The sequence below is a fragment of the Capsicum annuum genome, chromosome 11 (assembly GCF_002878395.1).
Source record: "Capsicum annuum cultivar UCD-10X-F1 chromosome 11, UCD10Xv1.1, whole genome shotgun sequence".
NCBI classification, from domain to species: Eukaryota; Viridiplantae; Streptophyta; class Magnoliopsida; order Solanales; family Solanaceae; genus Capsicum; species Capsicum annuum.
The window spans coordinates 233,865,787-233,884,273 of NC_061121.1; the positions used below are offsets into that span (position 1 = coordinate 233,865,787).

At 31.2% G+C, this 18,487-nt stretch overlaps 1 protein-coding gene across 1 annotated transcript; it reads left to right on the forward strand.

The window, feature by feature from the left end:
• Positions 1 to 3,656: 3,656 nt before the first annotated feature.
• LOC107848674 lies at positions 3,657 to 13,387 on the forward strand. Its single transcript, XM_016693445.2, has 10 exons — positions 3,657 to 3,880; positions 4,752 to 4,808; positions 5,707 to 5,823; positions 7,083 to 7,577; positions 9,181 to 9,650; positions 10,461 to 10,560; positions 10,661 to 10,726; positions 10,845 to 10,934; positions 11,375 to 11,497; positions 12,556 to 13,387. The coding sequence occupies exons 1-10, from the start codon at positions 3,830 to 3,832 to the stop codon at positions 12,862 to 12,864; spliced, it is 1,878 nt and encodes a 625-aa protein (XP_016548931.2). The 5' UTR covers positions 3,657 to 3,829; the 3' UTR covers positions 12,865 to 13,387.
• The last annotated feature ends 5,100 nt before the right edge of the window (positions 13,388 to 18,487 follow it).

An 18,487-nucleotide genomic window follows, 5' to 3' on the forward strand; every position in this document is an offset into this window, starting at 1 on the left:
GCTTTCATTTTTTCTCATATTTTTTTTTAATTTGTTCGCCTTTTGGAGAAGAAACTTTTTTCAATCACTTTTTTCTTCAAAATATTAGCTATCTTCGAAAAAATTCAACCAACAACAACAACAAATCAACCCAAAATCATCTACAATATTCATTCAACTCCGATTATCCTCCATTTATCGCAACAAAACAAAACACAGTTCCAATTCTCATCCAAAATTTAATTTTTTCAACTATATCAACTCATAAAACATCAAATTTAACTGAAAAACAAACAAAACAAAATTCAGCAAATTCGATGACCTTGATTCTCCGTTAACAACTACAAAAATCAAAACCTTAAAGATGAAATGGAGAAATTGTTTACAGTACAAAATTAAGAAAAAAATATATTGAGAAATTGATAACATGCAATAACTGAATTAATTATTTACCTGAAATTGTGGAACAATAATCGTGGAAAAGACGTTAAGAAGGAAAAATTTTGAAAGAGAAAATCTGATAAGAAGCATGAAAAATGGTAAAGTATAAAGCAATTAAAGGAAAGAGAAAGTTTTAAGCGTAAATAATGAAACCTGCTTTTAAGATGCGGTAATTGTGGCCCCCCACTTAAAATAATGCTACAAATGCTACACAAGGTAATTAGGAAAAAATGTTGCTATTTTTTGTAATTTAGTACTTAAGTATCCTAACATATGTATTTTTCCCAATTATAATTGGGGCTGAGTGGGGAGACCAGTGTGTATTACTAATTATGTGTAGGGGTGTGTAAAAATCGAACCTATCGATAAACCGAACCGATAAAAATGCTATTCGATTATTGGTATTGGGTTATTGGGTTAATGGTTTAATATTGGTTTTATAAAAAAATTTATTGGGTATACGGTTCGGTTTTGGTTTTAGTTTATCGGGTTATCGGTTAAACAGATAACCCAATAAGGATACACTAAGTTATTGTTTTATCCCTATTTATGTTATATACATAAATATCTATATTACTTCGATATATATATATATATATATATGCACTATTTATTCACAATTCAGTGATTCACAAAGTGTGAACCTAATCAGGGCAACAAGGAACAATATAAAGCTCGTGTATTATCGTATTATAAAGCTTGAAGCATTTAGTAGCTTCCAACAATTAGGATTTAGTTTTTTTCCGAACTAACATTCAGTTCAAGTTTGAAAATTCGTGTAAACTAAAATGCATTGCATAGGATTTTGGTGGCAACTAAGATTTTGTTTTTGTATGTTAGTTATTACTATTTCTATTTTATGAGTATTTTCTTATTGGTTAAATCGAAAATCGAACCGTTAAGGACCGAAAACGATAAACTGAAACCGATAAGAAAATATCTTATTGGTTGGTTATTGGTTTTACATATTTAAAAAGCGAAAACCGATAAACCGAACCAATAACACATAAAATCGAACCGAACCGACCGATGCACACCCCTAATTATGTGTATTATTTATCGGTTTATCGGGTGGCTCGATAAAAAATTTAGGGAACCCAAGCCCCAAACCAATAACCCGTGAATTGATTTTTTAAAACCGACAGCCGACCTGTTAACTTAATAAATCGACCCGTTAATTCGATGACTAAATTATCGGTTCAGGTTAACGGTTTGAACCAAAATCTGCACAATCCTGGTAGGAATTATAATTGGGGCTGAGAGGGGAGACCAATGTGTAATTACTAATTATGTGTATTATTTATCGGGTTATCGGGTGGCTCGACAAAAAATTGAGGGAACCCGAGCCCCGAATCGATAACCCGTTAATTATTTTTTAAAAAACAACAACCAACCAATTAACTTAAAAAATCAACCCGTTAACCCGATAACCAAATTATCAGTTCGAGTTAACGGTTTGAACCGAAATCTGCACGGTCCTAGTAGGAGTTATAATTGGGCTGAGAGGGGAGACCAATGTGTAATTACTAATTATGTGTATTATTTATCAGGTTATCGGGTGGCTTGATAAAAAAATTTAGGGAACCCGAGCCCCCAACCGATAACCCGTTAATTGATTTTTTAAAACCGACAACCGATTCGTTAACTTAAAAAATCGGCCCGTTAACCCGATAACCAAATAATCAGTTCGGGTTAACGGTTTGAACCGAAATTTGCACAATCCTAATAATGAGAAATATAAATGGGATTTTAAAATAAATTGTAAATGAACATGAAATGTGATCTCATAAATAAACTGTTATTCACATGAAAAAGTTAATAAGACATGGCTTTTAAAGAAATATATTGTAAAAGTATAGTGATAAATCTCATACTATATTTTAAAGTATTATGTTCTAATGAAATTATATTATACTAGATGTGATTTATCATCTAATATTTCAAAAAATCAGGTACGATGTCCAAAATTGAATTTCACCAATAGTGTTGGCAAAATAATTTAAACCAATAAAAATAAATTCAGTCCTAAGATGCTAATATAGATTGTAATTTAATATAATATATGCAGATATGTAATGAATTTAGAGATAATAGTTCGAAAAATATTTGTATTTTGCCTAAATTTTTAGTTGTGCATACTGAACTTTGCGAGTGTCCTGCGACCCTCCTAGACTTCCAGTTGCGCATACTGAATTTTGCGGGGGTCCTACAACCCCCCTCGACTTTGTTTTCTCGTATTTAAATGGTATATATATCTGCCTACTTGGATCACTTATTCAGTCACCTAAAGGGCGGTGATTCACACGCGACCTTTCAACAAATAATTTATTAACATAAACACACTATTTTGAGCTAAAACTATATATTGAATTCAGCCAAACTCGTAACTAAGTTTCTTCCTCCGCTTCTGAAGATTAAATCAAAAAAACATTTACCATGAAAATATATTTTTCTTCAAAATATTTTTATACCAAAAAAACCCTTATCTTTTCTCTCTCTCTTTTCCATGAAATAATCATTATACTTGCTCCTTAACTCACACATCTTAATATATATTTTTTTCTACTAAAGGCAACAAATTAAAAGCCAAACTATTATTATAACAAAATAAAAAAAGAACAAATACCTTAATCTTTAAGTCCTAAAACTCTAAGCTACGTCAAAATTTTATATCAATAAAAAAAACCCTCCTCTTTTTAGGGGTTTTTAATTTGATGTTCGGTATTTATTTTGCAGTTTGATTGATTCGAATTCAGACTGGGAAGTCTATTTTGAGGTTAAAACGCTTCTTACCAAAGACTACTTGATATTCAAAATTTGAACTCGAAAACTCTAACTAAAAATGAAAAGGGGTACTTACCATTTTATCATAACGTACTGGCAGTGGTGGAGCTACCTTTGCTTCAGGGATTCATCTGAACTCCTTTCGACAGAAAATTTTGCTGCTTTATACTATTTTTACATAGTTAAAAATATTTTTATGCATATAAAGTACAAGTTGAACCCCTTTCGGTTAATTCATATATTTATTTTTAACCCCTCAATGAAAATTCTGACTCCGACACTGCGTACTAAATATCTCCCATTCCACTACTACTACAAATATATCACTCCATATCATTTTGATAGCTACATTTCATCATCTTTTCATCAAATTTTCAACACATATACACTTCATTTCATTTTTCTTTTCAGTATATTCAAATTAATTCTTGATGTGTCAACAACTTCAACAATATAATCACAACCACCACTAAAAAAAAAAAGTATACCATACAATTCCTTGCTTATAGTCCAAGTTTTTTTCTACTTGATCATTCATCATATATCAATAATAATAATGAATACCTCATGATCACTATTTTTCTTTGAATCAACAAAATATATTTTGAGGAGTTTCTTCTAGCTCATGGCAAAAAACCAACAAGATTTGGCAACTCATTTTCCAGCACAAATTAATGTAAGTTTTGTCTTGTACCATTTCTCGTTTAGCGCGTTATCATTCTTGCGCGAGAGTCATGCTAATATTTTATGTATTGTTTTAATGCACACTTTTTAAGGAAGTTATAACATGCATGGGAGTTTCAAATTCTTTTTTCTTCTTGTGATTTTGTTTAGTTCTTAGACTTTGATACTTTTTGTCAGTGACAGATTCAAGATTTAAATCAGCGAATTCTGTTCTTTATTATAAGTATATATTTCTGGATTTTGAAGTCATCTTGCTCATCTTACATGAGATTTTCAAATTCTTTCTTGATTTTGTGATTCTGTTTGGTTCTTAGACTTTTCTGCGTGATACTTTTTTGTTTCAAAATTTAGAATCAGCGAGTTCTGTTCTTTATTATAAGTACATATTTCTATATTTTAAGTTCATCTCGCTCATCTTACATGGGATTTTCAAGTTCTTTCTTGAGTTTGTGATTCTGTTTGGTTCGTAGACTTTTCTGATACTTATTATCTGTGATGGATTCAAAATTTAGAATCAGCAAATTCTGCTCTTTATTATAAGTACATATTTCTATATTTTAAGGTCATCTTGCTCGTCTTACATGGTATTTTTCAAATTCTTTCTTGGTTTTGTAATTTTGTTTGGTTCTTGAAATTTTGAGATACGTATTCCAGTCAGTGATAGATTCAAAATTTAGAATCAGGGATTCGATCTGTTCTTTTTGTTGTGTAAGTTTTTCTCTTGCATGCATAAAAGGTCTAAATTAAACACAATCATAAGTTCAACCCAACGCGTTACGTCTACTCTAGATCCACCATTAAATTTTATTTTCTAGTGTTTTTGAGATCAATATTCTTGGTGTATTTTTTATTTTTTTTTTCAGAAAAAGAAAAAGAGTACTATTGGAGGACAACAAAAGAAAGAAGAACTTGAAAAAGAGGTATGGGAGTGAGATTTTGTATGTACATTTCTTGATGAATTTAATTATTTTTTAGCATATGGTAAATAAATAGATATGGAAAATATGATCAAAAAAGGTTAGAAGTACTTGACATGTATAATAGGTTATGGTCCATGTACCTTTAACATAAATTGCTCTTTTAGAAAATTAGAAAATTAGCCATAACATATGAGTTTTACTAAATTTGTAAATTAGAATCCAAATATCTATGATATTTTTTTCTTATTATATAGTGACTGAAAAGCTACATAAGTAAAAGAGTAAAGCATCTAGTGCACTCCTAAACTATCACAAATTTATTACAACACACTTTAACTTTACGGGGGTCTTATTGCTTCCTGAACTCAATTTTACCATATTTTATCACCCTTTTGTGCTGACATGACATGTGAGCCCCATTTTATGTAAAAAATTGTCATGTCAGCATAAAAGGATGAAAAAATACGCTAAAATTGAGTTCACAGGGGTAATAAGCTAAGACTCCTGAACTATGACAAAATTTGCTACGACACACTCCAACTTCACGGGGTCTTATTATCCCCTGAACTCAATTTTACCGTATTTTTGTCACCCTTTTGTGTTGACGTGGCACCTTTGTCAACTTTTTTAGCTGACATGGCGTCTTTGACGTGGGCCCCATTTTATAGGACCCCTGTGAAGTTTGGAGTGCGACGTAACAACTTTTATCATGATTCGAGGAGATATTGACCGCTTATCTCTAAGTAAAAAATAAGAAGGAATTTTCGATCAGATTTTTATGTAGGAAAATTCACATGAAACTATATTATCTCCAAATTTTCATGTAATTTACAATTTTATTATAGTATATATAAGGAGAAGTTGAAATCTTTATTTATTTTTGGTCTTATAATATAAGGTTGCTGAGCTTAGAAAAATGTTGAATCATGAACAAAAAGTGCATGAATTTTTGGAGAAGGTGTATCAAAGAAAAGATGATTCATCTTTCAACATTCCAAATTATCTTCCTCCTAAGGTAAATTTTAATTCTTATTGAATTTATTTTCATTTTGAAATTAGTGTGTTTATGGTTTGGTAACTAAGTCGAGGGTCTATTAGAAACAGTCGATCTACCTGTAAGATGAGTAAGGTTTACATACACATCACCCTCGCTAGATCCCACTTAATTATGGGATTACACTATGTGTGTCTCTCTCTCTCTCTCTCTCTATATATATATATATATATATATTGCCGTTGTTGTTATTATTGTGGTGCTACTGTGAAACTTTTTATGACGATGATGTTTGTCCGAATATTTTGGTTAATATAGTTAAATTTTGTTATATAGATCATATAATATATAACATGAAAATTTATTTCAAAAATACTTGACCATTATAGTGAAATATTATTATACGTAAAAGTTTGAATGAATATAAAATAATTAACATAAACTTGGAACAAAAAATATAGAATTTTTTTCTGAAATGATATATTACTAAAATGCAAATCTTAACAGCCAAGAGTGTACTTTTTTTTTCTTTTCCTTTTTTGGTAAAGTAAATTTTTGAAAATGAAGAAAATTACCTTTTGCCATCAAATTGGGTATGATGGTTACTTTCTACCTAAGTTTGATTTAACCAACCATCCTTATGTGCCCACTAAAATTACCCTCCCCCGAACTCAACTTTAATATATTTTTATCATCCTTTTATACTGACGTGATATCTTCATTACATAAAATAGAATTCATGTCAAAGATGTCATGTCAGCTAAAAACATTGACAAAAGATATCACGTCAGCTAAAAACATTGACAAAAGATATCACGTCAGCTAAAAAGGATCATAAAAATACGCTAAAATTTAGTTCAGGGGCTAATAGGACTCCTATAAAGTTGAAGTGTGTCGTAACAAATTTGATCATAGTCCGGGAATACTAGATGATTTACTCTCTATATAAAGAAAAAAGTTACTCCCTCCGTTTCAAAATAAAAGACCTACATTCCTTTTTAATATGTTTTAAAAGAATAGCCTCTTTCTTTTTCTGGCAAAACTTTAATTTCAACTTTCCACGTGCAATGTTTAAAACCACAAGATCAATAAATATTTTTGTAAATTTGACATAACTTTAATTTACGATCACAAGATTCAAAAGTTTTCTTTATTTTCTTAAATTTCGTATCAAGTTAAATTAGATCATTCCTTTTTAAACGAAGCGAGTATATTTTTATGTATATGTATGTATAGATATAGTAGATATTGAATTCCCTGTTTGGATGTAAATTTTGCAGATGAAGGAATTATTAGCAGAACTAGCCATGGTTGAAAATGAAATAGCAAAATTGGAAGGCCAAATAAGCAAGATTCAATGTGATGTGAACAAAGAGAAAGAAAACAACAACAACAATGATGATCAAGAAAATAATAAATCCAAACAAGGACTTAACAACAAGATATTATTATCTTCATATAATTCATTACCGCCAAATCCAAATAAATTCAAAGGTCTAAATGATAATCAAAAACTCCCATTTGAGACAAAGGCATTGCATTTCATTAGCAAAGCTATTAAAGGTGATTATGGTCTTAATGACTTTAGAATAAATAATGAGAAATTATTATTACAACAACCAATGAAGTCATCATCAAAAGTTATTGTTGATAATCAAGAAGATGAAAATCAATTTCATCAACAAGTTAGAACATTTGGAGAAAGGATTTCAAAGAAAAGTGGGATGATCAAGACTCCTTCACCTCTAAGAGAACCAAGAAATCCAACACCTAGGGTAAGTACTTTATTTTTATATATTTTATTTCTAAATATCTTTGGTAATATATTATCAAGATAAGCATCCAGTATCCTGAACTATGATCACGGGGTCCTATTACCCCCTGAACTCGATTTTAGCACATTTTTGTCACTGTTTGTGCTGACGTGGCACCTTACGTGAAGTTAAACACCCGAGGCATGTGAAGGACTGCCATGCGTTACGTCAGTAAAAAATGTTGATAAAAATACGCTAAAATTTAGTGTAGGAAGTAATAGGACCCCCTGAACATTGGTCAAAATTGCTATGATACACTCTAACTTCATGGGGTTCCTATTACCCCCGAACTCAATTTTAACGTATTATTGTCAATTTTTTGTGCTGACGTTGGCACCTTGCGTGAAGTTAAACACCCGAGGCGCGTGAAGGACTGTCACGTGCCACGTCGGCTAAAAAGGTTGATAAAAATATGCTAAAATTTAGTTCGGGGGTAATAGGACTCCCGTGAAGTTGGAGTGTGTTGTAGCCTATGTTGCTCGGACTCTTCAAAAATGTCAATGGGTGCGTGACGGATTCGCCAAAACTAGTGTATTTTTGAAGAATCCGACACGGGTGCTACGTCGAAAGTGAAGAGTCCGCGCAACTTAGGTTGTAGCAAATTTGGTCATAGTTAAGGGGTACTAGATGCTTATCTATATATTACTCGAATTTTTCAGAAATATTGTTAGGTGTGTGTCGAATCATCTAATAGTAACGTACTTTTGAGGATTCGACATGCGTATGACAATATTTGAAAAGTTCAAGCAACATAGATCTGATATGAGGGACGTCATTTTTGCATGTAATATCGACTTGAGATGAGTTTAATTGGAGTATTTACATATTCATATAGTCGATTCCAACTTATTTGGAATTGAGATCTAGTTTATGTTGAGGTAAGTCATTTTCATGAAAATAGATTTTACAAATTTTTTTACCCAAACATATAAATATAAGTACAAGACATTTTGTCTATAAAAATGACTTATCATACCAAAAACCACTCCATTTTTCCAAGATTTGTATAGTTTTCATTTTTCAAATTGGTTAACTTGAGATATATCAGGAACACCCTCTTTATCTCCACGAGCAGTGGCGAAGCCACCTTTGCTCCTGGGTTTCATCCGAACCTCCATCGATGAAAAATTATATTGTTTTATACTATTTTTACAAGGTTAAAAATATTTTTTAGGCATATATAGTAGATGTTGAACCCCCTTCGATTAGTTCGTATATATACTTCTGAACCCTCTCAATGAAAATTCTGACTCTGCCCAGGGGTGGAGCTACATTTAGGATAGGGATTCATCCGAACCCCTTACGACAAAAAATTATACTATATATATATGATTAAAATTATTTTTTATGTATATATAGTAGATATTGAACCCCCTTCGGTTAGTTAGTATGTTCACTTTTGAACCCCCTTGGTGACAATCCTGGCTCCGCCACGGGCTCCGTTACTGTCCACGAGGTTTGCGCACACTATACGTGTAGAATTACACTGAATATGTTATCGTTATAGTTGTTATTTGTATAATTTTCTTGACTTTTATCTTTATTTTTTTTTTGTCTTTTTCAGAGAGAAAGAAATGCAGAAATACCTAAATTCATGTCAACTCCAATGCATGAACTTCAACCAAAAATCATGCAAAGTCCAATTCCAACAGAAGAAGACACAATACATAGATGGCCACCAAATAAATTATCAGAAAACATTATGAAATGTTTGGTGTTCATTTTTATAAGGTTACTTAGAACAACACGTGCAATGGAGTTAGAAAAATCTGGTCCAATTGCAAGTAGATCAAGCAATTTTTCAATGAGTTTTAGGGTTCATCATGAGCCTAATTCAAAAAGTAGTACTAGTACAAGTCTTTTGATTCAACAAAAAGATTCAAGACAACAAGATCCATATGGTATTTTTGATTCAGAAGAGTCAATTCCAAGAGATATTGGACCTTACAAGAACTTGGTTATATTTGGATCAACTTCAATGGAGGCTAAATGCATCTCAAACTCTAACTCCATTCCTCTATTTCAAAAACTCAAGTATGTTGCCAAAACCTTTGATGTATATTTTATGTTGTTTTTTAGATATCGTTGGAGTAACAAGTAGAGTTGTTGTCATGTGATCGGTAGATCGCATGTTTCGGCCGGGGAAAATAGTCTCTGACAGAAATGCAAGGTAAGGCTGAACATGAGTGCGTACAATAGACCCTTGTGGTCCGGCCTTTTCTCAAACCCCGTGCATATATAAACTTTGATGAATATGTTATGTTATTTTAAGATCGTTGGAGTAACCGGTAAAGTTGTCGTTACGTGACTGAAAGATCACATGTTCTAGCCGTGAAAACAGTTTCTGATAGAAATGCAAGGTAGGGCTGTACATGCGTATAATAGACCCTTATGGTTCGGCCTTTTTTCGAACCCCGTGCATATATAGGGGGAGTGCATGTTGCCAAAAACTTGATGAATATTTTGTGTTATTTTTAGATCGTTGGAGTAACTGGTAAAGTTGTTGTCATGTGACTGTAAGATCACATGTTCCAGCCGTGAAAACAGTCTCTGGCAAAAATGCAAGGTAAGACTGGACATGCGTATAATAGAACCTTGTGGTCCGTACCTTTTTCGAACCCCGGCGCATATATTAAATGACAGCTCAGTGCATTAAGCATCTCGTATTCATGTAAGGTTCAACGTGTGATGTAGGATGCACAACCTACCCTGATGCAAGCATCAACGACTAATGTATTCCACGGCTCGAACCTGTAATTCATAAATCACGTGAAAACAACTTTACCGTAGATCCAAGACTTCATCTTCTAATATTTTCTTGTATTATTGTTGAAAATTCTGCAGGTTTATGATGAACAGTCTACAAAATGTAGATTTAAGATTGCTTAATTACCAACAAAAGCTAGCTTTCTGGATCAACATGTACAACGCTTGCATCATGCATGTACAATTAAATTTTAATTAATACATTTCTAGATTAATCTTAATATTTCTAGCTAAATTAATCCAGTTATAAAACATATATTATTGATTTGTAATTTCAGGGATTTCTTCAACATGGACTTCCTTCTAGTTCTACACCAGAAAAGTTGTTGTCACTTATGAATAAGGTTATTATATTACTTTTTTCGTCTAAAATTATCTATCGTGATTTTTAAAAATAGATATCTGACCAACTTACATGTGCATGCATGTGTTATAAATAATAATTTTTATTACTGCATGCAGGCAACTTTAAACATTGGTGGAAATATAATAAATGCACACGCCATTGAACATTTTATCTTGAGAAAACCAGTAAATTCACCTGCAAAAGAGGTAATAATTGATTAAGTACCTTAGCTTTTACTTCTCTTATTAATCTTTGAGATAAGTATTCAGTACCCCTCGAACTATGAACAAAGTTGTTACGATACATTCCAACTTCACGGGAGTCCTATTACCCCTGAACTCAATTTTAGCTTATTTTTGTCACTCTTTTGTGCTGACGTGACACTTTTATTATATAAAATGGGGTCTACGTTAAAGGTGTCACGTCAGCTAAAAAGCTTGACAAAAAGTGTCACGTAAGCACAAAAGAATGATAAAAATACCTAAAATTGAGTTCAGAGGTAATAGGATCTTCGTGAAATTAGAGTGTGTCGTAGCAAATCTAATAATATAGTCCAAGGGTACTAGATGCTTTACTCTTCATTTATTTTTTTTGGTTGCCAAATATTTCTTGAATGTAATGTGTATGTTTTCTTATTAATTATTAGGTGAATAGAAAAGGTGAAATAAAGAATGATAAAGAAAGTATACTACGTGAGTTGCATGGACTTGAATCATATGATCCAAATGTCATGTTTGCCTTGTGTTGTGGCACACGTTCTTCTCCAGCAGTAAGTCTATACATATATATATATATATATACACGAATGTTTTGTGTACCAGACTGTCATTTTTTACTGCTTAATTTTTGTGTAGTGAGCGAGCGATCATTGCATTATTGATTACAAATCCGAATAAAAGAGGAGAGTTATATATAATAGATTCATAGCTAGCACGTACAAGTTAGATGTTATATACTATAAGAGTAAAGTATCTACTATCTCCTGAATTATATGACTAAATTTGCTATGACGTACTTCAACTTCATGGGATCCTATTACCCCTGAACTAAATTTTAACGTATTTCTGTCAACCTTTTTAGCTGAGGTTTCACCTTTGATGTGGGTCCCATTTTATGTAATAAAAATGTCACGTCAGCACAAAAGGATGAAAAAAAATGCTAAAATTGAATTCGGGCGGGGGGTTAATAGGACTTTGTGAAGTTGAAGTGTGTCGTAGAAACTTTTATCATAATTTAGGGGTAATGGATGCTTATCTCTATAATGTAAGACTTATCCATAGTTTGTCTGGTCAAGCTTTTAAGAAATCTCAAAAGTACTTAATCAGAACGAATAAGTGTTTTTTTGAGTAGTAGCAAAAGTTGGAAAAAGTAATTATTTCATATCGAGATAATCACTCAGTACCCCCTCTAACTATGACCAAAGTTGCTACGAGACACTTCAATTTCAGAGGGCTTCTATTACCCCTGAACTCAATTTTAGCAAATTTTTGTCACTCTTTTGTACTGACGTGACACCTTTATTACATAAATAGGATCCACGTCAGCTAAAAAAGTTGATGAAAGGTGCCACGTCAGCTAAAAAGGTTGACAAAAATGTGCTAAAATTAAGTTCAGGGACTAATAGGACACCCATAAAATTAGAGTATCGTAGCAAATTTGGTCATAGCTCAAGGGGTACTAGATGCTTTACTTTTCATATCCAGTTAAATAGCCTCACATAAATTAAAATAGAGTACAAAAATCAAAATCTTATTATAATAAACCCCCCACCCCCACCTCCACCCCACCCCTCCCCCACTCTTTAATATATTTTTTTAAAATATGTAGGTGAAGATATACACAAGTGATGGAGTTATAGGTGAATTGGAAAAATCAAAATTGGAATATTTACAAGCTTCACTAATAGTAACAAGCAACAAGAAGATAGCAATGCCAGAACTTTTGTTAAGAAACATTCATGATTTTGCACAAGATTTGGATTCATTAGTAGAATGGATTTGTCAACAATTGCCAACATCTGGTTCATTGAGAAAATCCATTGTTGATTGCTTCAAGGGCCTTCATGGAGGAAAAGCATCCACTATTGTTGAGAAAATACCTTACGATTTCGAGTTTCAGTATTTGTTATCTGCATAAAAATCTTGTTTTAAGTACAGAGTTTGAATCGACAGAGAGTTAGACTTTTAATTTCTTCTGTATGAATTAGTATTATGTCATTACATGATCTCGAGATCCTCTTTCGAGGACTCATGGGAATATTCTGGCAAGTGTCATAATCAGTTCGACGTACAATAATGTGTTGGAATACTTCAATCTTCAATTATGTAAATGTGAATAACAATAAGTGGTGAAAAGAAAAAGGTGATCACTTGTTGATAGTGTTATTTTGGACTTTGGAAGGGGGTATCTATTGTTGTTGAGAAAATACCTTATGATTTCGAGTTTCAGTATGTGTATGAAAATGTTCGTACAGAGTTTGAATTGACAGAGAGTTAGACTTTTCTTCTGTATGAATTAGTATTATATCTTACATGATCTCGAAATCCTCTTTTGAGGACTCATATGGGAATATTTTGGAAAGTGTCATAATCAGTTCGACGTACAAGAATCTGTTGAAATACTTATTGGTAATAGAGAAAATACCTTACGATTTCGAGTTTCAGTATTTGTTATCTGCACGAAAATTTTCTTTCTAAGTACAGAGTTTGAATCGACAGAGAGTTAGACTTTTCTTCTATATGAATTAGTATTATGTCTTACATGATCTCGAGATCCTCTTTTGAGGACTCATGAGAATGTTGTGGGATGTATCATAATCAGTTCGACGTACAATAATGTGTTGAAATACTTTTTGATAGTGGAGAAAATACCTTACGATTTTGAGTTTCAGTATTTGTTATCTGCATAAAAATGTTATTTTATGTACCGAGTTTGAATCGACAAAGAGTCAGACTTTTCTTCTATATGAATTAGTATTATGCCTTACATGATTTCAATCCTCTTTTGAGGACTCATGAAAATATTTTGGAAAGTGTCATAATCGGTTCGACGTACAATAATGTGTTGAAATACTTGTTGATAGTGGAGAAAATATCTTACGATTTCGAGTTTCAGTATTTGTTATTTGCATGAAAATGTTCTTTTAAGTACAGAGTTTGAATCGACGGAGAGTTAGACTATTCTTCTGTATGAATTAGTATTATGTCATTACATGATCTCGAGATCTATCCTCTTTTGAGGACTCATGGGAATGTTCTGGGAAGTGTCATAATCAGTTTGACGTATAATAATGTGTTGAAATACTTCAATATTGAATTATATATGTAATTAAATGTGAATAACAATAAGTGGTGAAAAGAAAAAAGGTGATCACTTGTTGATAGTGTTATTTTGGATTTTGGAGGGGGGAGGGGGGTGGAAATGTCTACCTTTGTTGAGAAAATACCTTATGATTTCGTGTTTCATTATTTGTTATCTGTATAAAAATGTTCTTTTAAGTACAGAGTTTGAATCAATGGAGAGTTATTAGACTTTTCTTCTGTATGAAACAGTATTATCTCATTCTAAATTCTTAATTCCTCGAGACATGATCTCGAGATCTATCCTCTTTTGAGGACTCATGGGAGTGTTTTGAGAAGTGTCATAGTCCGTTCGACGTACAATAATGTGTTGAAATACTTCAATCTTGAATTATACATGTGTTATAATCAGTTCGACGTACAATAATTATGCATATGTGAAATATTGCTAGTGTAGTTTTTGCTAGTGGACTCTAAACGTTTAATTATATGTCAAAATGTAAGTGTGTATTGATACGAAGAAAAATATTCTCCAATCAAATAATTTTTTTTCAAAAATAAATGATTTGTTTTACTATTTTTTGATATTTGATAATAAATAAATAAAAATAATAATCTTAAGGTCATGCATACATACTTTAGAGTTAGACAAACACTATGAGGGTACGTGAGATCAACGATAAGACGAGTTGAATATGGGATAGTCGATAATCGAGGGTGTTATGTTGAAGGTGGGAGTGGGAGTCGGGGCTGCTAAACCCTTTCGGAGAAAAGGCGATCGTTTAAGCCCCCCAAAATTTGAGAGCCTCATTTTTTTTTAGTAATAATAAATTAGAAATTTTAAAAAATATATTTTTTTAATACTATTAGTAAAGAAGCGAAAAAGTTCAAAAATACCCCTGAACTATCTAAAATAGTTTTAAAATGCCTCTCGTTAGATTTTTGGCTAAAAAATACCCCTTCGTTAAATATTTTGCTCAAAAATACCTCTCTCTCTCTAACGGAATTCGGAAAAGGATCAAAAATACCCCTGAACTATCTAAAATGGCTTAAAAATACCTCTCTGTTAAATATTTGGCTAAAAAAAACCCACCCCTTCAACGAAATTCCACCAAGCATGCCACCTAGATAAAAAAAAACCACGTGAGTATGTCATATTACCATCCACATGTAAAATGTTAGTGTTTTTTTAATTATATGACATTCTTTTTTTCTTTATTTTTATTTTTTTTGCAAAACAGTAAAATGGAAAAACCAAAAACCCAATCTTTTGCTAATTACTTCATTAGTATTTTAAAAGTTCTAGATTTCATCTTTTCATTAGTGTTTTAAAAGTTCTAAATTTCATCTTGTTATTGTCGTTTGGGATGAGAGATAGCTTGATCTTGATCTGATGTTGACTCGGAGGAGGAGCTAGAATTTTAACTTTTAAGCTAGCAAATGTTGATGTACTAATAATTGAGTTGAATTTACTACATGCAAATTTTTTTTCAAAATAAATGAATTCCTTTTAACACTTGTTTAATCATTCAAAATGAATTAATTTTTCTAAATTCAGTTTTGATAAATAATCTTATTATTTTTAGAACAAGTTTGAAAAGAAGTAAAATGATACTTAATATTGATAAATTATTATTTGATTATGTCAGTCATTAATTTTTTGAATATGTGTGCCACATTCAAAGATTCATTAACTTTAGATCAGAGGAGGTATTTATTAAATCATTTTAATATAAGCATTTTGAGTAAAAGCTAGCAAAGCCAAACACATCTTTTGAGTAACTAATTTGAAGTTTAGTTTGAAATTTGTTACTTTTACGAGTAAATCTTAATTTTAACTTTTATAATAGCCTAATAATTAATGAGTTTATCAGTTTAATAAAACTCTTTTGTTGGGTTTCACACTTTTAAACCTATTAACAGGAAAAAACTTATTTTTTAGATGATCAAAGGAATTTGATAATAGAGATGTTACATTTAATAAATTTTTTCAAGAAAAATATTATGTAACCACCGTTTGTCTACTTTGATTAAAAATGAAAAAGCCGTGTAAATTTTGTTTGTTTCACTGACGTTTTTAAATTAAAAAAATAAAAATAAAGAAAAAAGGAATGTCATATAATTAAAAAATACTAACATTTTTCATGTGCATGATAATGTGACATAGTCACGTAGTTTTTTTTTATCTAGGTGGCATGCTTGGTGGAATTTTGTTAAGGGAAAGGGTATTTTTGAGTCATTTCAGATAGTTCAGGGGTATTTTTGATACTTTTCCAAATTTCGTTAGAGGGAGGGGTATTTTTGAGCCAAATATTTAACGGATGGGTATTTTTGAGCCACAAATCTAACAAGGGCCATTTTTGAGCTATTTCAGATAGTTCAGGGGTATTTTTGAGTCTTTTCCGATAAAGAAAAGAAACTTCTTATATAAAAAAATTTAAGAGTTTGATATAGTAAAAACTTTTTAATGCATTGACTATATTATTAATTAAAAAAAATTATTAAATATGATTATATAATTTTAAAAATAAACTTTATAAAAATAATTATATTTTCTTAAAAATGTAAGACCTATATTTGATTTTTATCTTATGCCACGGATTTGCTTGAACCGCGTTGATGGAAGTGGGGGTCGAATGGAGGTGGAAGACAGTATGAAATGTCATTTATGAAATTATTTGTTTTACTTTCAGAACTATTTTTCTATTGTTCAAAATATTTCAATCAATCAAATATAAAAAGCTTGAAAACCATTTTCTACCTATTTAAACTAAATTTCTTTCATACCGAATTATTCCCAAATTCAAAAATGTCATTTATAATAATGAGTCAGCACCAAATTTTGCTAGCACGAAATGCTTTGTACCTCAAAGTGCTTTTAAATATTCTATTCATTTCTTTTACTCGTCATGTTTCATTTTTCCTAAGAGTTAAATTGTATGAATTTTGATAAATATTTTAGAAAAAGTAATGTAAATATACAACTTAACTTATCATATTTATACAAATCCCACCTTACAAAGTAATTATAAAAATCTTAACTAATTGTGTATCTTCGTTGGATATATTGAGAGCTAATTATGTACTCTCTCTGTTTCATAATAAGTTAATTGTTGAATTTTGATACACATATTAAGAAAACAAAAAGCAAAAACATTAATTTATTATTTTTTTCATTTTTACCCTTTTTAAAAAGCAATGACACATGATATATCACTTCCAATGCACATTTAATGAAGAATAAATTTGAAAAAAAATTCCAACATCTACCTTGAATTGTGAACCATTCACTTATTTTGAAACATAAAAAATACTCCAATAATTCACTTATTATGAAACGGAGGGAGTATCTCGACAGATCCAAAATAAAAAAAGAGATATCGAGAGCTAATCATGTATCTTTACAAAGAAAAAAGTATATCTTCATTAGATGTATTATGTATCTCGACAAACCCAATTTTTTTTTTTAAAATGTATTGAAAGCTAATTATAAATCTTTACAATGAAAAAAAATATCTCCATTGGATGTATCGAGAGCTAGACTAAAACCTCGTTACACTGAAAAGAGTATAGATGCGACAATGCGGTGGCACTCTAATTTCTTCAAAGTAACAGCGCCAGAGGCCCGACCCGGCCAGTTAAGGCCAGGAGCACATCATCGACAGAAGGAACGAGACAACCGATGCACACCATAGACGGACCGGCCGACCTATCTCAAAGTCCAACTACAACTTTTTAACTGCAACAACTTAAATATACGCTATTGGAGATGGAATTACCGCGACTGCTTCTCGACATATCTAAATTGAAATTATTAGTAATTATATAAAATATCAAAATTTTATATAATTATTTTTCGAAGTATCAAAATTTTATATAATTATCTTTCAAAGTATTAAAATTTATGTTGTTTGTCGAATATTTTAATATACTATATATTTTTTAATTATATTAGTATTGCAATTTATTTTTGAATATCCATTATAAGGTTGTACAATTTGTTCCAACCAACAAACTCCACGTGTCACCTTTTGTCGGACTCCAACCCCACAATTCCAATTTGGTTGTGCATGTCACTTCACATCCGTCTCCACAGCAACAAAATCAGTAGCTCCACTCCCATTACTGACAAATACTCTGCCACCTTTTTCATTCCTTTTCCCTTTTTCATTTTTTCCCATGCATTTTAATGTGAAAATTCCATCTGGGGTTTCCTTATTTTCTTGTTTTTTGTGTTAAATAATGTTTTTTTTTTTGGTTTGAGTTAGTGAAAATGGAGGTATGATCAAAGACCCCTTTTATTAGTTCTTGTTTTTGCAAGGTACTTTTTCCCCCCTTAGGTATATTGTTGTTGCATTTGCATGCATTTTATGTGAAAACTTCATATGGGGTTTCTTTATTTTCTTGATTTTTGTGTTAAAGAATGTATTTTTTTTATTTTAGTTAGTGGAAATGGAAGT

What these genes read in the sequence shown, in the direction of transcription:
- LOC107848674 (XM_016693445.2), top strand. Translation starts at nt 3,830, where the DNA reads ATGGCAAAAAACCAACAAGATTTGGCAACTCATTTTCCAGCACAAATT. An exon ending in ACAACGCTTGCATCATGCAT is followed by an intron (nt 10,561 to 10,660) that starts GTACAATTAAAT and finishes TTGTAATTTCAG; the next exon opens with GGATTTCTTCAACATGGACT. An exon ending in TAAATTCACCTGCAAAAGAG is followed by an intron (nt 10,935 to 11,374) that starts GTAATAATTGAT and finishes ATTAATTATTAG; the next exon opens with GTGAATAGAAAAGGTGAAAT.